At 47.3% G+C, this 22,541-nt stretch overlaps 1 protein-coding gene across 4 annotated transcripts in view; it reads left to right on the forward strand.

Moving 5' to 3' along the window:
* Nucleotides 1-22,541, forward strand: part of SFXN5 (sideroflexin 5) — a 164,522-nt gene that overhangs the window by 90,140 nt on the left and 51,841 nt on the right. For all 4 annotated transcript variants that reach the window (XM_049856851.1, XM_049856853.1, XM_049856852.1 and 1 more), the window contains 3 exons: nt 2,574-2,627; nt 3,653-3,709; nt 9,790-9,855. In XM_049856851.1, the coding sequence (XP_049712808.1) occupies nt 2,574-2,627; nt 3,653-3,709; nt 9,790-9,855 (177 nt within the window). The remainder of the gene's footprint in view (nt 1-2,573; nt 2,628-3,652; nt 3,710-9,789; nt 9,856-22,541) is intronic.

Here is a 22,541-nt window from a genome sequence, read left to right on the forward strand (position 1 = left end):
TGACACAAATCAATCAATCAGTATCTCTAAGCATGAGGAGATTTATTAAAATACTCAGAGGTGCTCGAAAGGATGCCAGGGCTGTGTTAGGAGAGGTGGCTGGCTGGGGTTGTCTAGCAAAGTGAAAAGCTTGCTGGTCACAGAGCCATGTGGGGGTTGTGTGTGTGCGTGTGTGGTACATAGCCTGGGTACTTGTTAAATTTATTTAGGGCTCTGGCTTATTCTGGAAAAGACTTGATACCAGTTACAAGAGTGCATTCTACAAGATAAAACAAGCAAAGATGAAAGTGAGACCAAAGGAAGGTTAGGAAAAGGAAAATAAAGGTAGAGCCAGGAGGAAGGTTCTGGCACATGAAGCATGCAATGAGGTCTGTACCCTTGGCAAACGTGGACTGTGGATATATGGCCCGAGCTTCCTAGCAGTCCATGCAAAGAGAGACACAATTAAATGGCTTGGTGTCTGCAAGACACATGCAAAACAGTTACTCAGAAGTATAATTTCTGACCCTGAGACCATATAACAGTTTCCACCAAGAGGATTCATAAAGGGGACCCAGTGATGTCATGAGCAATGTCCTGGACGACAGTTGCAAATACAGTGAGTCTGTGGGATGTTGTTCCTGTGGCCCTAGTACAGTTCAAGGGGTACAGTGGGAACTGGGGGACACAAGGTAGTTTATGTCACACCCACATTATAGAAACAGACAGATTAGGGGGGATTGTATGCAGAGTCCCAGAGGGTAGAGAACAGCTTTCATGTCCTCAAGCTTTGGGAGGCCATTCACACATATACTTACCCCTCCCTCCTGGCTCACTTTCTATGCCCAGTTTCAGGCCTCTGGGCTCAGCTTCATCTCTCTGGTCTGTCCCCTGACTGGAAGGCCAACTAGAAGGTCCTGGGACCTGGGAGCCTCTTCAGCATGGGTGATCCCATTACAGACAATGAAGGCTTTTCTGTTGGTCATACCTGCAACTTGGAACCTAAGGATAGAATTCTATACCTAGGTAGGACCTCTAAGGTCAACCTTTCACTTTTTAAGTAAGACAGCTAGAGCCCCAAATGGGAGTGTCTTCTGCCAGAGCTCACACAAGGAAGCTAAGACTCAAGGTCTCCTGACTTTGACATCAGGACTCCTAAGTTGACATTACAAAGGGAAATCAACTTGGAATCTCATCCTGGGAGAAAAGTCTCCTAAGATAACTTTTCATTAGAGTGATGGAGGGACTTTATATTATATAATTTTACTCAAACCGATATGGGCCAATAAATATAAATGTGTGTGCACGTTCACTGTTTTAAAACATTTTAATGTTTAAAACATGATTTACTAATGCTGCTGAGGATGTCTAGAATTTGATTTACTGCATAGTACTGAATGTTTATACTTGTTCCTTGCAGAAATTCTTGCCAAAGAGCATTTTATCTACAGGAATAATAAATAAGTCAATATGTGGATGGTTGTGCACATTTTTTCCATATGTAGCAGTTCTTGGTAGATGTTATTTTCCAGGCAAATACTCAAAAGGTAAAATTGAGAGACACACGTGGACCCCTGAAGTCCAAGGTTTAGCCAGTGTAATGATCAGTTAATCTTGACTTCAACCAAAAAAATAAAGTCAGTGAGTCTAGGTCTTAGGTGATATTTGGGCTTTGGGAATAATGAATCCACACATACGTAACCATACTTAGCTTTATGTGTGGGAGTATTCATTCATTCAACAAATATTTATTAGACATTGCATTTCATTCAGTAGCTTCAACATGGTTTGAGTTTTTGCTTTATGGAGGCTCAGAGATAACAGATACAAATTCCCCCAACTAGTATTTGAAAAACACTTAAGGCCTGTGAAATAATGTTTATTAAATCCTTAAAAAAATCCTGTTGGATAGCTAGGGCATGAAGGAGCCAGTTACCAAAGTGGAAGTGAAGGTACTCCTTTTGTTTGTGTGTTTGTTTTTATTGTTTTTCCTTCTGATTATGGAAATAATCCATGTCCATTGTTAAAAAGAATGCAGAAATATTTATGTTGAATGTGAGAAAGGACCCTGCAATCTGACCTCCAGAGACATCCACAGCTAACAGTTGGCCTGCTGGGCTACAGATTTTTTCATGCTTGGAGGTGTGTGTGTGTATGGTTAGACACAGACCAACCAGACCAGTTGCTGTTGGTTTGATTCTGACTCATGGTGGCCCCATGTGTGTCAGAGTAGAACTGTCCTCCATGCAGTTTTCAATGGCTGATTTTTCAGAACTAGATCACTAGGTTTCTTCTGAGGTGCCTTTGGGTGGACTTGAACCTCCAACCTTTTGGTTAACAGCCAAGTGCATTAACTGTTTTTGTCACCTAGGGAAGGTTATATGTAAGATGGTTTCCTTTACAGAAATGGGATTTACTGCACATACTCTTCTGCAACTTGTTTTTTTTTTTACTGTGTACCATCTCACTGTAGACATCATCCCACATCAGTTTGTGCAGGTCCCCCATGTTCTTGTTCATGGCCATATGATTTTTCTTTTCAAAATGTAGCTTTTTTTTTTTTACTTCTTCAGTCTTTTCTCTTTCTCTCATAGGTGGTTGGTCTTCTCTTGCCCAACCAGACACTGGCCTCTACTGTCTTCTGGCAGGTAATAGTCCCTAAGCAAGGAGGGCTCCTGGAGCAAAGGCCAAACAAATTCTGCTAAAGAACTCCTTGGCTTAGTGGCTCCTGTCCTGCCCAAGCCGCTTGAAATTGAGTCAGCCCCACGCCACACCCCTCCCCTGGGAGAAAAAAACGACATCCTTGGGCCTGGCTGAGCAGGCCCTGTGCAGCCCAGCACATGTTGGGCCATTAGGTGTCACTCTAACCTGTGGACAGAGGCAGTGAGGGCTGGGCTGGTGCCCTCACCTGGACCATGATGGGTGTTTGGTGGCCACCTCACTCTGCCCACTGTCTACTTGTCCCACAGCCGGTGACCCTGAGGCCTACAGCCCCATTTTGACACCAGTCTCCACCAGTCTGTAAGGAAGTGAAGCCCACCCCGGGTAGTGAAGTGGGTGAACATGCATCTCAGATCCCGCATCTATTCTTCAAGACAGTCAGGGTTGTAGTCCCTGAAAATAACTGAGAATATCCTGTGTGTATATCTGGGCAGAGAAAGAGGGCCTGGAAGAAAACTGTGTCTGTAGAAAATGCAGGAGAGTCTTCCTGAATCAAACTCCTAATAGCATCCATGTTTGGGCACTGGAGGTGGTGCAGGACATTGGGCTGGGGTATTTTTTAAAGAGGCTCAGGGTTGTCCATCATTCCAGGGGCCTAAATGCCCACCTCTACCCAGCAGACCCAAGCAAGTAATACAATAAAGATGACTGTGCAAAGCAGTGGGTCCTGTCTGGGGCAGTGCCGCTGTAATTCAGGAAAGCTGACTATCCCCGGATGAGGGTGGTGAGACCAGCCACCCTAGTTTGCCAGGGACTGAGGAGTTTCCCAGGACTCCAGACTTTCAGTGCTAAAACTGGACAGTCCCAGGCAAACTGGGATGGTTGGTCACACTAATGAAATGGATGGAACCGACTGTAAGCTGAAGACAGTGTCCTGTGTCTTTCTGCAATGGGGGTAGCCTCCTTGGTAACCACACCTTTTCTGACTTTCCTCTCCCTTCTTGCCTTTCAGTGGCTGAACCAGAGTCACAATGCTTGTGTCAACTATGCAAACCGCAATGCTACCAAGGTGAGCACCACTGACCACCGCCCAGTAGTGGAATTCAGGCTGGGGTGGCCCAGCTATCCTCCTTACAGTGACATGCCACCATCAGTGGCTTCCTCCTCTGGGCTAAACATTGCCCTCCTCTAGACAACTTATTTAAAATACCAACCCATCAGGAGGAGTAGCAGATTTACACTCTTACTTCACTGGGGTCAGCAGCAGTCTCCAGGCAGGGGGCCCACTGGAGAGGGGCTGTTTACTTTAAGTAAAGAAGGCTCGTAAAATGTGAGTGTGGCAGGGGTGGTGCAAAGGATAAATTTTGCTGGTTTCAGAAATTTTCTTGGGTAACTCTTATACCTGGATTGAATATCATAGTTGGTAAAGTAGAGGGTCAATGGAAACAAGGGACCCCCTCCATGAGATGAATTGACATAATAGCTCCAACAATAGACTCAAACATACCAATGATCACAGAGATGGTGCGGGACCAGGCAATATTTCCTTCTGATATATATAAAGTCACCATGAGTTAGAACCAACTGGAAGGCAACTAAGAACAGCAAAAGATCAAAGGGACATCAGCCATCTGGGGACTTAATTGCCCTAATGCTTCCTCCAAGCTAGCCTGGAAGCTGCCTCCGTGTTCCCAGCTCTCAGACTGCTGCTGGCCACACAACTCAGGGGCTGCTCCTGAAAGAAGAGGGGTCCGAGAGGTCCCTTACACTCTTGGGATAAGCTCATGGGAGAGGCCCAGTCCCCATTCCATTATCCAGGAAAAGACTGGCAAGGCCGCCTCTCCCACTGGTCAGTTCTCCACCATTTTAGCACCAAGCACAAAGGCAAAGGGAGGGGAAGAGGAGCCTAGGCCCTCTTTGGGGGCTGTCAGTTTGGGGTAGATGACAGTCTTTGTCATTTTCTAACCTCGGGGGAGAGGTGGGTGTTAGGAGCTGGGCCTGGGTCATAAGAACCTTAGGGGCCTGATCTTCTGAGGATGCCCCCTCCCCCATCTAAACCTCAGCCCAAGTCTCCCCATGTGCTTTGCACATGTACTTTTCTGCTTTGATGACTCACATTTGTCTTAAACGAAAAATTGCGAGTGTGGCACTGTTAAGGACAAGTTCCCCGGCTTTTTCTTAATTTTCCACAGTGGAACATGGGATACATTTTCCTGTAGAAATATTGGGAGACTATAAATCAAATGGAGCCCTGGTGGCACAGTGGTTAAGCGCTATAGCTGCTAACCAAAGGCTGGCAGTTCAAATCCACCAGCCACTCCTTCCAAACCCTATGGGGCAGTTCTACTCTGTCGTATAGGGTGATTATGAGTCAGAATCGACTTGACGGCAACGGGTTTGGTTTTTGGTTTTTTGGTATCATCTATTACAACTGTTGTTCAAGTTTATCCACCAATCATTAATGCCAAAGATGAAGAAATTGATTCTTTTTACCAGCATCTGCAGTCTGAAATTGATCAAACATGCAATCAAGATGCATTGATAACTACTGGTGATTGGAATGCAAAAATTGGAAACACAGAAGGATCAGTAGTTGGAAAATATGGCCTTGGTGATAGAAACAACACTGGAGATGGCATGATAGAATTGTGCAAGACCAATGACCTATTCATTGGAAATACCTTTTTTCAACAACAAAAAAGGTGACTATACATGTGGACCTCACCAGATGGAATACAAAAGAATAAAATCAACTACATCTGATGGAGAAGCTCGATATCATCACTCAGAACAAGGCCAGGGGCAGACTAGAACAGACCATCAGTTGCTCATATGCAAGTTCAACTTGAAGCTGAAGAAAATTAAAACAAGTCCACAAGAGGCAAAATACTGCCTTGAGTATATCCCACCTGAATTTACAGACCATCTCAAAAATAGATTTAATGCATTGAACACTAATGACTGAAAACAGACAAGCTGTGGAATGACATCAAGGACCCTATACATGAAAGCAAAAGGTCATTAAAAAGAGAGGAAAGAAAGAAAAGACCAAAAATGGATGTCAGAAGAGACTCTGAGAAATGCAAATCAAAACTACAGTGAGATTCCATCTCACTCCAAGAAGGATGGCATTAATCCAAAAAGGACATAATAATAAATGTTGGAGACGTTGTGGAGAGACTGAAACACTTATACTCTGCTGGTGGGAATGTAAAATGGTACAACCACTTTGGAAATCGATTTGGCGCTTCCTTAAAAAACTAGAAATAGAACTACCATACAATCCAGCAATCCCACTCCTTGGAAGAATATATCCTAGAGAAATAAGAGCCTTTACACAAACAGCTATATGCATACCCATGTTCACTGCAGCACTGTTCACAATAGCAAAAAGTTGGAAGCAACCAAGGTGCCCATCAACAGATGAATGGATAAATAAATTATAGTATATTCACACAATGGAATATTATGCATTGATAAAGAACAATGATGAACCCATGAAACATTTCATAACATGGAGAAATCTGGAAGACATGCTGAGTGAAATTAGTCAGTTGCAAAAGGATAAATGTTGTGTAAGACCACTATTATAAGAACTAGAGAAATCGTTTAAACAGAAAAGAAAATATTCTTTGCTGGTTATGACGGGGGGAGGGAGGAAAGGAGAGGGTTTTTCACTAATCAGATAGTAGATAAGTTTTATTTTAGGTGAAGGGAAAGATAACACACAGTACAGGAGAGGTCAACACAACTGGACTAAACCAAAAGCAAAGAAGTTTCCTGAATAAACCAAATGCTTCAAAGGCCAGCGTAGCAAGGGTGGGGGTTTGGGGACCATGGTTTAAGGGGACATCTAAATCAATTGGCATGATAAATCTATTAAGAAAACATTTTATATCCCACTATGGAGAGTGGCGCCTGGGGTCTTAAATGCTAGCAAGCGGCTGTCTAAGATATATCAATTGGTCTCAAAACACCTGGAGCAAGGAAGAATGAAGAACACCAAAGACACAAGGTACTTATAAGCCTGAGAGACAGAAAGGACCACATAAACCAGAGACTACACCAGCCTGAGACCAGAAGAACTAGATGGTGCCTGGCCACAACCAATGACTCCCGTGACAGAGAACACAACAGAGAACCTCTGAGGGAGCAGGAGAGCAGTGGGATGCAGATTCCAAATTCTCACGAAAAGACCAGACTTAATGGTCAGAATGGGACTAGAAGGACCCCGGAGGTCATGGTCCCCAGACCTTCTTTTAGCCCAAGACAAGGAACCATTCCCAAAGCCAACTCTTCAGACAGGAACTGCACTGGAATATGGAATGGAAAATGATACTGGTAAAGAACCAGCTTCTTGGATCAAGTAGACACATGAGACTATGCTGGCATCTCCTGTCTGGAGGGCAGATAAGAGGGTAGAGGGAGCCCAGAAGCTGCCCAAATGGACACGAGGACAGAAAGTGGAGGGGAGGAGTATGCTGTCTCATGAGGAGGAGAGCAATTAGGAGTGTATACGAAGGTATATATAAATTTTTCTAAGAGAGACTGACTTGACTTTTAAACTTTCACATAAAGCACAATAAAATTTAAAAGGAAAAAAAAAAAGAGACTCTGAAACTTGCCCTTGAACGTCGAGTAGCTAAAGCGAATGGAAGAAATGATGAAGTGAAAGAGCTGAACAGAAGATTTCAAAGGTCTGCTCGAGAAAACAAAGTAAAGTATTAATAATGAAATGTGCAAAGACCTAGAGTTAGAAAACCAAAAGGAAAGAACATGCTCGGCATTTCTCAAGCTGAAAGAACTGAAGAAAAAATCCAAGCCTTGAGTTGCAATATCGAAGGATTCTATGGGCAAAATATTGAGCAATACAGGAAGCATCAAACGAAGATGGAAGGAATACACAGAGTCACTGTACCAAAAAGAATTGGTTGACATTCAACCATTTCAAGAGGTAGCATATGATAAAGAACGATGGTATTGAAGGAAGAAGTCCAAGCTGCTTTACAGGCATTGGCGAAAAACAAGTCTTAATGAATTGACGGAATACCAATTGAGATGTTTCAACAAATGGATGCAGCGTTGGAGGTGTTCACTTGTCTTATGCCAAGGAACTTGGGAGACAGCTACCTGGACAACTGACTAGAAGAGATCCATACTTGTGCCCATTCCAAAGAAAGGTGATCCAATAGAATGTGGAAATTATCGAACAATATCATTAAAATTTTGCTGAAGATGATTCAAAAACAGTTGCAGCAGTGCATCAGCAGGGAGCTGCCAGAAATTCAAGCCAGATTCAGAACAGGATGTGGAACCAGGGATATCATTGCTGATGTCAGATGGATCCTGGCTGAAAGCAGAGAATACTAGAAAGATGTTTACCTGTGTTTTATCAACTACGCAAAGATATTCACCTGTGTGGGTTATAACAAATTATGGATAACACTGGGAAGAATGGGATTTCCAGAACACTTAATTGTGCTCATTCGGAACCTGTCCATAGACCAACAGGCAGTCATTTGAACAGAACAAGGGATGCTGCTTGGCTTAAAATCAGGAAAGGTGTGTGTCAGAATTGTATCCTTTCACCACACTCATTCAATCTGCAGCTGAGCAAATAATCCAAGAAGCTAGACTATATGAAGAATGTGGCATCAGGATTGGAGGAAGACTCATTAACAACCTGTGATGTGAAGGTGTCACAACCTTACTTGCTAAAAGCAAAGAGGACTAGAAGCACTTACGGATGAAAATAAAAATCTACAGCCTTCATTATGGATTATACCTCAACATAAAGAAAACAGAAATCCTCACAACTGGGCCAATAAGCAACATCATGATAAAAGGAGAAAAGATTGAAGTTGTCAAGGATTTCAGTTTACTTGAATCCACAAACAATGCCCACGGAAGCAGCAGTCAAGAAGTCAATGTATTGCATTGGGCAAATCTGCTGCAAAAGACCTCTTTAAAGTGTTAAAAAGCAAAGATGTGACTTTGAAGTCTAAGGTGTCCCTGACCTGAGCCATGGTATTTTCAGTCACCTCATATACTTGCGAAAGTTGGACAATGAATAAGGAAGACCGAAGAAGAATTGATACTTTTGAATCATGGTGTTGGTGAAGAATATTGACCATACCATGGACTGCCAAAAGAATGAACAAATCTGTCTTGGAAGATGTACAACCAGAATGCTCCTTAGAAGCAAGAATGGCAAGACATGGTCTCACATACTTTGGACATGTTATCAGGAGGGACTAGTCCCTGGAGAAGGACATCATACTTGGTAGAGGGTCAATAAAAAAGAGGAAGACCCTTAAAGAGATGGATTGACACAGTGGCTGCAATAATGGGCTCAAGCATAGCAACAATTGTGAGAATAGCACACTTCTGGGCAGTGTTTCGTTCTGTTGTACATAGGGTTGCTATGAGTTGGAAGTGACTGGATGGCACCTAACAACAACAACAACAACAACAATCATCTATTAACATGGGAGTCCAGTTGCTGCATGACAGACCAGAGCTGTGAGAGCCAGCCAGACCATTAACCAGCCTTGACACCACCATTTCCACCTCGAAGGTGCCCCATGTGCAACATTTGCCTTCCTACACAGGAGACTCCTGGCCCTGGCCATTAATGGTCTATTTTGGCTCTTGTTTTCAGCCCCAACCAGCAGAATCTGCCCATCACCTTTCTAGAACCAGTTTTTACTGAGTTGATTCTGACTCATGGCGAACTCAAGTGTGTCAGAGTAGAGCTCTCCATGGTGTTTTCAGTGGCTGATTTTTTGGAAGTAGATCACCAAGCCTTTCTTCCGAGGCGCCTCTGGGTGAACTTGAACCTCCCACCTTTCGGTTAGCAGCCAAGTGCATAAACTGTTTGTACAACCCAAGGACTCCTTTCAAGATCAGGGAAGAAATGAAGTGGGCCCTTTAGCATTTCGCTGGACACTGCTGCCTTGTGTCTCCACATGTGGAACTGAGTTGAGGGAGGCCTGGGTCCCTGTGGCTTCCAGACGACCTCTTCCTTCTCACCTGACCTTCTGGGCTGGTGAGAAGGAATACTTCTTGCTGGCCAGGGGCTGTTTGCAAGGGTGGCATGTGGGAACTTGGAGCACCCAGTGGGTCTGAAATTCTGCCTCTGTCTTCCAGCCTTCACCCACATCCAAGTTCATCCAGGGCTACTTGGGAGCTGTCATCAGTGCCGTCTCAATTGCAGTGAGTAGCTCCCCCACCTTCCTCTTAATTCTGCTGCTCTGTAGCTGCCCCACCCAGCATCGCAGGCCGGACCCTTGTCTGAGAGTCATCGCCAGAACAAGGGTTGTGAGGGACCCCTTGGTGGGTGGGCCGTCAGGGCAGGTTTTCTAGGCAGAGAAGAGCAGTAAGCAAACTGGCACTCCAGGTTTTGGAAAGCAGGCAGAGAGGTGAGGTGGCCCCTGCGGGTGATGGGAGTGCTGCCAACTGCAGCAAGGGCGGTATGTCTGTCCCTCGAGGTGCCTCTGTTTCCCCAGCACGCTTCTCAGAGGAGCTAGTCTTCATGCTCAGGAAGGCGGCTACGCCAGAGGGAGAGACAGGCGGATGATCCCTCACTGGTGCCCCAAACGCCACCTCCCCTTTACTCTTTGCCTGAACACCTAGAGCGCCCTTGTCTCTCTCTGTGGCCTTGATTGCTGTCATGTGGTCGCAAGCCCAGTCCCTCCTGGAGGCCTGTCAGCCCCTCAAGACAAAGGTGAAAGCCTCCTTTCAAATCTCCCACAGGACTTGGAGAATTGAACAACTTCTCAGTAGGGGAGGTTTGCAGTCTGACTGTGCATGTAAGGATGAATGGTGGCTCCCTGTTCCCAAATGAGGGCAGAGGGCAGATGACACAGCAAGGGGCCTGGGCCAAAGCCAGAGCAGAGCCCACATTCCCAGGACCTCGTCCACACTCAATCCACCCTTGAGGCCACCCCTGCCCGTACATCTGGTACTCTTTAGGTCCTGGTGGAGGGCCTCCTGTAGCTGACTCCAAAGGGAGAACTTTTGTTATTTTGTTCATTACACAATAAATAAATGTTACTGGTGAGAAAAATTAATTAGAAAATACAGACAAAAAATATTCACGTATTGTAAGGAGAAGGAACCCTGGTGTCACAGTGGTTAAGCACTCCGCTGCTAACTGAAAGGTCAGCAGTTTGAATCCACCAGTGGCTGTGTGGGAGAAAGACCTGGCAATCTGCTTCCGTAAAGATTACAGCCAAGAAAATCCTATGGGAGAAAACAAAAAGTGCTGGTGAGGTTGTAGGGAGATTGGAACTCTCATACACTGCTGGTGGGAATGTAAAATGGTACAGCCACAATGGAAAACGGTATGGCACTTCCTTAAAAAGTTAGGAATAGAAATACCTCATGATTCACCAATCCCACTCCTGGGTATATATCATAAAGAAATAAGAGCTGTAACATGAGTAGACATATGCACACCCATGTTCATTTCAGCATCATCCACAATAGCAAAATGATGGAAACAACATAAATGCCCATCAACAGATGAATGGATAAACAAACTGTGGTACATACGCACAATGGAATACTGCACAACAGTAAAGAATAATGATGAGTCTGCAAAACATCTCATAACGTGGATGAATCTGGAAGACATTATGCTAAGTGAAATAAGTCAATCACAAAAGAACAAATATTGTATGAGACAACTATTATAAAAAGTCAAAAAAAGGTTTGCACACAAATATTCTCTGATGGTTACTAGGGAGGGAAGGGAGAGGGAGGGAAAATCATTAACTAGGTAGTAGACACGAGTTAACTTTGGTGAAGGAAGAGGCAATACACGATATGGGGGAAGTCAGCACGTGACCAAGGCACAGAAGTACGATGAATGGAAATGGAGAACTCAGGATGGTAATGGAGAGAGTGCTAACACAATGTCACAGAACAATTTGTGTATAAATTATTGAATGGGAAACTAATTTGCTCTCTAAACCTTTACCTAAAGTGTAATATATAAATAAATAAAAAGAAAACCCTACAGGGCAGTTCTACTCTGTCCCATGGGGTTGCTCTGCGTCAGAATTGACTCAATGGCACCCAAGAAGAACAACAACACAGCATTGTAAAGAACTCACATGTAATAATCTTTGGGCAGAATCTACTTTTTCTTCTTTCCTATGTGCAAAAATGGAGCCCTGGTGGTGCAGTGGTTAAGAGCTTGGCTGTTAACCAAAAGGTCAGCAGTTTGAATCCACCAGCCACTCCTTGGAAACCCTATGGGGCAGTTCTAGTTGATTCTATAGGGTTGCTGTGTGTTGGAATCAACTCGATGGCAATGGGTCTTTTTTAAGTTATGTGTAAAAATGGCGTGGAGGAGGCATCTGACTTCCTCTTAACTCCACAAGAAGGAAGGAGAATCAAGATCAACAGCCCAAGGCTGATTCCTATGAGGCGGAGGTCAGACATGCCTCCTCTGGTTGCCATCTTTACCAATTCTGACACCAACTGTCCCTCCCATAGCACTCTCTACTTCTCTGCTGAGTTTGATTATTCATTGCATTGGCCACACAGAACTCAAAGACAATACTAGTGATTACGGGTTTATTAGGGAAGTAACAGGTTACAATTCAGGTTCAGGATCTCTCAGGATACAGTTCTTCCATCAGGACAGTATCTTCCCAGCCCTCTGCCCTGCTCAGGCAAGTTTTACAAAGCTGTTTTAGCTCTGCAATAATTGCTCTGAGCCATCCCATTCCACCAGCAAGCCTCCTGCCCAGAGGCACTCAGCTTTCTCCCTCAGTGGGTTGGGCCATCTCCTGCTGGTCTCCTGGTTCTGCTGCTGCCGTTTCTCTCTCTCTCTCTCTGTCTCCTGGTTCCAGGAGCTTCTCAGCGCAGGAATCCCAGATCCAAAAGATGTACTCCACTCCTGGCTCTGGGATGGCTCATTTTAAGCCTAGCAGGATGGCACAACTGACCGGTCCCTTCGTTAGGGTTCCACGGACCTTATTTGCACAGTCCCACCCCACATGGATGCCATGAACTTTATTTGCATTATTAGCAAGCTATCTAATCCCCTTGGTGGGCCATAATTACCTTATTTGTATAGTCCCACCCAATCACTTGGGTGGGAGTTACAAGACCATGGCAAGAAAGGCCTTATAAAAGCTATCCCTCACGCCCCACCGTGTCATTAAGTAAGCATAATAATGGTTCACAACAATGTCACAGTTGTACCATACACCATAATTCATTTCACTGTTCTATAGCAGGAACTTGGGGTGGTTCGGAAATGGCTTCATTTATTTTACTCCCACATAGATCAAGTCAGCTCCAAACAGCCGTTGGGAGGGGGTTCCCTATCTCATGCCCAAAATCTTACCCGAAGCAAGAAGTCAAACACTGGCAAATCTATTTAGATGGCTTGCCAAGAGGCTACTAGCCCCACCCTTATGGTCCTGCAAGCAGCCCTAGATTTCCTTTAGGGGACATGCAAATTGGGGATTCCTGATTGTGGGGATTGCTGAGCTAAGGTCAGGGATTTTCTGAGAGAGGGCAAGGGCTCTTTTGCCTCTTCCTTGCTCCCTATGACAGGAGAAGTTGACAGCTTTGCCTAGTTAGCAGCTCGAAGATCCCATTTTCCTTCTTTGAGACTTAAGAGTGAGGTAAGGAGAAGTTGGGGAGAGACCACATGGGGAGAATATTGAGCGACTGAGCAGCAAAGGTTAGAGTAAAGGGGATTATTGTCCTGGTGGGACTTCCTTCCCTGTAGGCCTGCAGCTCTGGGATCAGGAATAAGGCTTTTTCCAAGGCTCCGGGCCCTGCATCTCTGCTCCTCACTCTAGAAGAGGGGTCATCAGCCATTCCATCCCCAGAACTTCCCAGGGCCAGACCTAGCCCAAATCTGGGAGTGAGGGCTCTGAGGACCAGGTGTAGTAGAGGTATTGGGGACTTGGGGCCCCCAGGGCTTCCAGAGCCAGGTCACACCCAGCAGTGGCTGGAGGACTTATGGTGGGCTGTCACAGTCCCTGGGTGCTCTGCCTGTGCTCCTCCCCCTGCCTAGCTGCAGAGCCCCCTGGAGGGCCTTCCCTGACCACTCCAGCTCACACTGCACCCCCCATCCGAGTCCTAGAAACTTATGTCTATCTCACATACTCACTCATGCCCGGGTCCCAGTTCTCTCATTGTTCCATGCCTGAGCTTGTCCTCAGCTGGATTATAAGTTAACCAAGGACAGGGACTGTGTCTTCTCCCCCACAGAGGGGAGCACAGAGCACTGCTCCGTAAATGCTTATTAATTAGGTGGCTGATTGATTGCTGGCCTTGGTGGTGGCGGCGTCCCTCCACCCGATGTCTTCACACAGTAAGGGTCCAGCTCCGGCAGATGGAGCGGGGTTTCTGACTTGGAAAAGCTGCAGCTCGCTTGCTTTTCTTTTGTGTGTAAATCACAAAACCTCCAAAGAAAGAGGCTTTATTTTATTTTCCTTTCCCTTGTTCTCTGGAACCCCAGGCCTCGCAGCCTCATTAACTGATCTCTGCTTCAATTAGTGACAAATCCCCTCCCAGGGCGAGCCTGTTAGGAAGAGGTGACCTGCAAACAAGTGTCATGGCCTCAGTGGTTGGCCCAGCTCTGGCATTAATTAAAATGAGTCCTTACAAGCAGGTGGCGTAGATGGGGGCTGACAGGCCACGGGCAGGTCCCAGGTGCTAAGGGTCAGCTGGAGTGGAGGCCAGGCCTCCACTGGACCCTGGAGAGCCCTTGCCCTGTCTCAGAAAAGCCTCTGGCCTTGGCCAGCAAACCTCTAGAATCAGGGATCCCCAATTTGCATGTCCCCTAAATGAAGTCTAGGGCTGGTTGCAGGACGCTGCGTCGGGGTTAGCAGCCTCTTGGCAAGCCATCTATATGGATTTGGCAATGTATGGCTCCCTTCTTGGAAATAAAAAGAAATTCCGACTTAAGTTATTTTTGAAACCCAACAGTTCCCTTTTTTTTTATATATATATATAAGAAAGGAAGCCTCCCGCAGTTTTCACTGGTCTTTCGTTTGGGAGGTGGTGTTAAGCACCTCTGTGGTCAGCCCTTGCTGGGCCCTGGGTACATGAGGGTGAGGGGAGGCCAGACTCATTCCCTCACTTTAGGGGGTTGATTATGTGCCAGGCACGGTAAAGGTGCTAGGGGTTAAGAGATGCAGAGTAGGGAAGCTGAGAATACTCTGTGATAATCAGACACTGACCAAAAAAACCTGCTGCCATCAAGTCAATTCCAGCTCATAGCGACCCTATAGGACAGTAGAACTGCCCCATTGGGTTTCCAAGGAGCGGCTGGTGGATTCAAACTGCTAACCTTTTAGTTAGCAACCATAGCTGTTAACGACTGCACCCCAGTTCATACAGGGCAGACTTACAGGACAGTTGGGTGAGAACCAGAGGAAGGCAGGGTGGACGTCCAGGTGGAGGGCACAGCACGTGCAGAAGCACACAGGAGGAGAGCATGACAGATTCAGGACACGGCCAGGAAATGAGTGTGGCTGTCTTGTAGCGAAGGTGGGGAGGTGATGAAAAAGTAGGAGGTGCTAGCAGAGCCCATTCACAAAGGATTGTGAGGGCCTTGCCAAGGAGTTAGGAGGGCCATGCCAGGAGGCCCTACCTGGGCTCAGGGACCTAGGGTATGGCAGGGGGTGCAGGCAGAGGTGGGCTGGAGGAGAGAGTTATGGGGAGTTGGCGGGCCCAGCCAACGGACAACCCTGGATAAAGGTGGACTTGGGGCTGGAGGGGGCTGAGTCCTGCAGGACCATCAGGAACTGGATTCTGAGATGCTTCACCTTCAGCCTGGCCTTAGCTGGCCGAGATTGTCCCCTGTTGGGGAAATGTTGACTTCCATTCCCAAAGGTTCTGGGTGCTGAGGAGTCCTTTCTGTTGAGGATGCAGTAGTTGTCTGTTAACCTTTACTACTAGACACTGGAGTAAGGAAGTATCCCAGGGAGCCTTTTGGCTGAATCCCTAAACCTCCCAGTTGTCATTGTTTAGTGGCAATGCCACTTCCCCTTGGTAGTCAGATAATGATCATAATAGTAATATGGTTAACACTTAGAGTGCATACTACGTGCTAGGCGTCGTTTATATGTTATTCCCATTTTACAGGTGAGAAAACTGAGGCATAGAGGTGAAGTAATTGATAGAGCTGGGATTTAAGCCCAGACTTTAGCCACACACTGAAGGACCCCTTTTTCTTCTACCCCCCCTGTGGTACAAGGAGGCAGAAAAAGACAAGTCATGTGTTTCAGCTTCCATGCCCCCTGGTAGAAGAGTCCCTCCCTAGATACCCTGAGAGCAGTGGGAGCTGGAAGAAATATTTCGAGAGGCTCTTTTGGTGTAATGGGGCTAGACCCCGCACCCACCTTCATACTCGGTTCCCAGGCCTGGGGCCAAGGTAGAGGAGTAGCATATCTTTGTCAATGGGTCCAGAGCAAGCTCTACTTCCTGCAGGACAGTGCCTGGCTAGCTCTGTGGTGGAGGCTGTACATCAGGACCTTCTCTTCTTCTCTGGGCCTGATGGAGGTGGAGGGGGTGACAAAAAAAAATTTTTAAAAACCAACCCATTGCTGTCGAGTTGATTCTGACTCATAGCAACACTATACAGGACAGAGTAGAACTGCCCCATAGAATTTCCAAGGAGTGGCTGGTGGATTCGAACCACCACACTCTTAGCCACTATGCAATCAGGCTTTCATAGGGAGGTAACAGCTCCTGTGACTCTCAGGACCAGTCTGTTACCTCATGGCTTTGCTATGAATGGATCCCAGGCTGGAGGGCCCACTGCCTGGGCCCTGTGGCAGAATCTGAAGTGTTCCGGAAGCCTGCAGATGGTGATGCTGGCAGTGGCGAGTCAGACAGAAACAGCAGCTCTGCATCTATTCTTGTGGGGACAAGTTGTTGTCACCTCCTACGTGGAAGGGGTCTGATGTAATAGGCTCTCAGCAGGTGGCCGGCTGAGCCCTGTACAACATAGGGCCACGTTCAGGGTTCAAGACTAGTCGCTGTTGCAAGCAAACAAAACACTCGGCTGTGGTGAGTTAGCCTGTGCCTAACTCTGTTGTGGACGCTTTGGCCTCTTTGCGTCTGAGCCTGTTGCCAAGCAACATACTGGCTGGGGTTGGGGGACAATTGGCCTCCATAACAGATCATGGATCCAGTGGGTTGCCAAGAGTTTGTTCTACAAAGAGCACCCTCTGGTGGGTATTTTTGGGTGCCTTGAAGATTCGACCTTCCCCAGCCCTGGTCCCCATGTCCAACACAAACCCCTGACCATTTGGTTACATTATTATTCACTACCCAAGAGTGGAACTAATCTCTGGCCTCATGGCATTCCTCCTTTCAGGCATGGTGCCCCTTTCTCCATTGTTCCTCGGGGCCACTTGGACCATCTTGTGGCAGACGCCAGTAGAATCTGCAGAGCCTGCCATGTACCGTTCTCTGTGCAGCCATTTTTCTGAGTGCCCTGCGGACAACCTGGTATTTCATGTTTCTGAACATCTACTAGGCCCCCCACCGCTTACCTGGCTACCTCCTACTCACCCTTTAGGGTTCAATGAGGCATCCCCTTTCCCAGAAGCCTCCAGAATTGCCTGCCTCCAGGCCCCTGCCCCTTAGCAGAGTGTGTGAAACGATCTACTCTGGTGGATCCTCAGACCTGTGATGCAGGATCCGGCTTTTCATTCTTCTCTCCCAGAGCCCAGCCCAGAGTGGTGCTCTGTAAGTGTTTGCTAACGTGAACGGCAGTGGTTTTGTAGCTCACTTTTCTCCTGCCTCAGAATTCATTCACTTGATTGATCTTAGAAGCATTTATCAAGCACCTACACGTTTCACCAGGCACCAGAATTTAGTGAAGAATAAGAGAAACGCAGTCCCTGCCTCCACAGCAGGACCTACTGGAAGACATGGGTAGTTCGTAGAGTCTATACGTGAAAACATTTCTGTACTATTCAATTTTCAAATCATCTACAGGTATTATTTGACTCAAAAAATTTTAAGAAGGTAAATAAATATATTCTTAGAGACTGTGAGAGATGCCTACGAGAAAAGTTCCAGGTTCTGTGAGTGAATGGAAAAGGGGAGTCCTGAGGGAAGAGGAGGCCTCTCTGAGAGCCTGATGTTTAATCTGAAAAGTGAGGAGGCAGGAGAGGGGTTAGTGTGAGGGCCCTGGGGAGAGAGTGTGAGCTCCCAGAGGATGGCAAGATGGTCAGTGGCTGGAGCTTCGCAAGCAAGGCCAGCCAGTGGTCGTGCCGGGCCGTGCGGGTCTGTAAGTACAGTGAGAAGCTGCAGAAAGCTTTTTTTTTCCCCCAGATATTTTTATTGTGGTGAAATATATATAGGAGCCCTGGTGGCACAATGGCCAAGTGTTTGGCTGCTAACTGAAAGGTCAGCCGTTCAAACCCACCAGCCACTCTATGGGAGAAAAGACCTGGCGACCTGCTCCCCTAAAGATTTCAGCCTAAGAAACCCTGTGGGGCAGTTCTACACTGTCATCTGGGGTTGCTATAAGTTGGAATCAACTCAATGGCACACACCAACAACAAAAATATATATAGCAAAAAATTTACCCTTCTAACCATTTTTAAGTGCATAATTCAGCGACCTTGATTACATTCATCATGTTATGCAACCGTTGCTACTATTCCAAGCTTTTCCATCACCCCAAACAGAAACTCAGTACCCCTTAAGCAATACCTACCCCGTTCCGCCTCTGATCCATCCCAAAAGAACCAAAACCAAACCCATTGCCATCGAGTCAATTCCGACTCATAGCGACCCTATAGGACAGAGTAGAGCTGCCCCATAGGGTTTTCAAGAAGTGGCTGGTCGATTCGAACCACTGACCTTTTTGGTTAGCAGCCAACCTCTTAACCACTGTGCCACCAGGGCTGTACTGATCCACCCCAAGTAACCACTAATAAACTTTGTCTTTATGCATTTGCCTATTCTAGATATTTCGTGAAAATGAGATCATTCTATATTTGTCCTTTTGTGTCTGACTTATCTCACTCAGCATATTTTGAAGGTTCATCCATGTCATAGCATGTATCAGAACTTCATTTCTCTTTATGGCTGAATAATATCCATTGTGTGGATATGCCACATTTTTTTAAATCTGTTCATCTGTTGATGGACACTTGGGTGGTTTCCACCTTTTGGCTGTTGTGAATAGTGCTGCAGTGAACATCTCTTTCAAGGAGGACTTCAAGCAAGAGTCGCTACCCATTTTTAGAGGATTGATCTGGCTGCGGCCAAGAGTGGGAGCAGGGAGCCCAGTTAGGAGCTGGGCAGTCATCCAGGGAGAGAGGATGGTTACTTCCGCTAGGTGGTAGAAGCAGAGGGGGAGAAGAGGCTGCATTCAAGATCTCTAGGAAATAGGACAGGTAGATCTAGGCAGTGGGCTAGATGTGGAGTGGGAGAGGCTCCTGTCCAGGACAACTCTGACGTTTCTGACACGAGGAGCTGAGCTGGGAATGAGAGAGGAGGAATAGTATGTGGGTGAGGCAAAGCAAGGGTTTGTAGAGGCAGAGCGCCCGAAGCCACAGAGCGGCTCTGCCACAGAGCTGTCCTACAGGCAGTTGGACATGAGGACATAGAGCTGGGTGAGAGAGAGATGCATGCATTGCCAAGCCCCATCTAGTGTCTCTACTGGCCTTGCAGAAATTAGGCTGTCGTTGGCCTGGAAACAACCTTGAGACTCACGGATACAGCTACCGGTGGCTTCTCTTCGGCCCCTTAACTCATGATGCTGCAGTTGTTATCATGGAGCTCCCACCTCACCCGAGGTTCCTGGTGCTGGTCAGCAGTTAGCCCCAGCTAAGTGGGGCTATCAGGAAGCCCAGTTCTTGTCTCCTCTTCCTCTTGCCCCCTGTCAGCTGCCTGTGATAAATTCATTGACCTGGAATCCAGACCTTGGAGAGAAGTAGATGGAGACAGTCCCCCGATCTCCACAGGTCCTGGCCTCCTGCTTCTCACAGGACCCTGTTTGCTGGCCACACCAGGAATTCTTGTGCAAAGTCTCATTCTGTTTGCTTTCCCCTCCGCCAAAATGGAGCCCCTGTTTGGTTAATTTCTACTTTGTGGCTTATTTGGAAGCTGTGAAAACAGACCCCGGGGGACCCTCAGCAGTGATTGTTCCATATCTCATTATCTTCCCCGAACCCGATTATTAGCTCCGATTTTTCTGATTGCTAGCTGCTGTTTGTGATGAGTTGTGTGCCATTAGTGCCAGCTGGTTCCCTTAAACAGGACCTACCATGCCAGGGAAAACGAGCTGGCATTCAGAGGCACCAGCCACTTGGCTTTTTAATTTTAATGGGCTCCACCAAATGTTCCAGGCCAAAGGGCTCCTGAGGAACCAGAACAGACGGACTTCTACCCCAGGTCGGTAGCCCACCCTGGATTCCTTTCCAGGCTGTGGCTATCCTCACTGCTGGGACGGTAAGGCCTGGGCCTTGGGCAGGGAGAGGATCCAGGCTGAGTGGCTACTTGCTTCCCCATATTCATGCCATTCCTGCCACTGGGCCTGTCATCACTGGTTGGACTGGGTGACCTCCGTGAGTCCTAGTGAGCTCACAGCTACAAACAGGCCCAGGTCTTCTGCCCACTCTTGCTGGTCCTTGGCTCCTCCCTGTGCCTGGGCATGTTGACCATGCTCTCAGAAGCTTGCATTGTGCTAAATCACATCCTGTCCACAATGGGGAGGTGCCAGTGGGCTTCAGGGGAGAGGAGGCCAAAAGAGACCTGAGACCGGAGCACTGCTTTCTCCCTTCTTCCTCCCTACTCTGGCTTCCTATGTAGGACGGGTGAGAATGCGTGGGACACCCACTCTGCACTGTGCCAATCCTAGCCGGTGGGTAGAATGGCTGCAGCCAGGGAGGGGAAGGCTCGAGGCCATGGGGGCAAGGCGGAGTGTTTGCTACAACCAGTGGCCACTATTCCTCGTTACCCACCCACTGTACTCCCAACCCTGCCCGCTCCAAGAGGCTACCATGTGGAAAGGGCTCAAGCATCCCTGCTGGCTTCCTTGGATGGCTTCCTCTACCCACTCCTCCAGCATTTCCTGCATCTTTCCAAATGAGTTATGTGGGGCTTTAAACCCAGACCTCCTGATTTCTAGCTGCTGGCGGGTGGGGGATGGGTTCAAGGGCCCTATCTCCCCTGACTTGAACTGCCTTCCATTTTTCACTCATCTGGACCTCTGCCTCAAGCCGATATCTGGCTCTTACTATGAAGCGCCAGTTTTAAATGGCATGTGAGGCATTGAAGCATCACTTACTGAGAAGGAAGACGATTGGAAAATAAATAGTACAGTGGTTAAGAGCAAAGCTTTGGAGTTAGCAGACCCTAGGTTCAAATCCTAATTTCACCTGCCTCGTAATAGCTGTCTGTCCTTGGGCAAAGTCACTTAACCTCTTTGAACCCACCTCTTCTCTGTGAAAAGGGGCAACATGTCCCACAAAAAAGCCTTGTTAGTTGCTGTTGAGTCAGTTCTGACTCATGGTGACCTATGCATAACAGAACGAACTGTTGCCCAGCCTTGTGCCATATTCATGATTGCAAAAGCCTTGTAGGGGGAATTCAATCAAGATATTTCATGTGACAGACTTAGCACATGGCCCGGCATGTAGGAGGGACTTACTGTCTTTTCCCTGGGCCCCTTTCCTCCTCTTCCTCTTCATCAGTAATGCCCGTCTGCTTGTCCTTCAGCACTTCCGTTCTTCCTTCTCTGCACTCTTTATAAGCATTTTCCCCAGTGTAGTTTTCGGGGAGGGAGTGAGGCCATTTCTGAGTGACCAAAATAGATAGGCACCCCCTGATGAGAGCTGAGGAGACCTGGACTTGGTAAAAGGAGCCCTGGTGGTGCAGTGGTTAAGTGCTTGGCTGCTAACCGAAAGGGCAACAGTTTGAACTGACCAGCTGTTCCATGGGAGAAAGATGTGGCAGTCTGCTTCTATAAAGATTTATACCCTTAGAAAGTCTATGGGGGAGTTCTACTCTGTCCTATAGGGTCGCTATGAGTCTAAATTGACTTGGTGGCAATAGATTTTTTTTTTTTAACTTGGCATGTCCCATCTCCATGGCCAGAGGCAGCCTGGGAAGCAGAGGTGGCAGGGCCCAGCCTGGGCTAGCAGCTTCCAGCCCTGCCCTGTTCTACCAAGGAAGGTGTCCAAGCTGCCACACATCACCCTGCCACCCAACCATCCCTCGAGCAAGCAGGGAGGACAAAGATTGGACTCTGAGTATCAGCTTGAGACAAAGGGGAACCCAGGCTTGGCCTGCCTAAAGCACACTGGCTCAGTAAGGCCCTGGGCGCAGTGCCTGCTGGGTGGGGAGGGGGCTGGTGGGCTAGCCTTTCCATTCCTACTGTACTGCACTTGCCTGGACTGCTGCAGGCACTGGCAGCCCTGCATCTTCCTCAACAACCCAGAAGGTTGAAACCAGAGCCAGGGCTGAGGGAGCCACCAGGTATACAGAGCCAAGAGCAGGCTGCCTTAGGCCCAGGGAGAGATCTACAGGCAGGGACAGGCTTTATACCCCTGTCCTCTGGTCTGGCCACATGAGTGCATCCTTTTCTCCCTCCATGCCTGTGCCCATGCTGTCTAACCCACCAGAAGGTCCTTTTCCTCTGCCTGGCCTAAGCCTTCCTTCCATAAGAAGCCCCCTTCTAGCCTTTGCTGATCTCACCATCCTTTCATTTCTTTGTTGGTTCGTGCAATCATTCCTCACTCACCAAGTTGCTGAGCATTTCTCATGTGCCATCCACTGTCCTAAGCGCTGGCATATGAAGATGGTCCCTCCCTCACAATCTGGAGGGGACATCAGAACCATGAGCAGTGGACTGAGTGATGTTGAGATGGAGCTATTGGTGATGTGTGAGGCAATTT

The sequence above is a fragment of the Elephas maximus genome, chromosome 17 (assembly GCF_024166365.1).
Source record: "Elephas maximus indicus isolate mEleMax1 chromosome 17, mEleMax1 primary haplotype, whole genome shotgun sequence".
Classification (NCBI taxonomy): Eukaryota; Metazoa; Chordata; class Mammalia; order Proboscidea; family Elephantidae; genus Elephas; species Elephas maximus.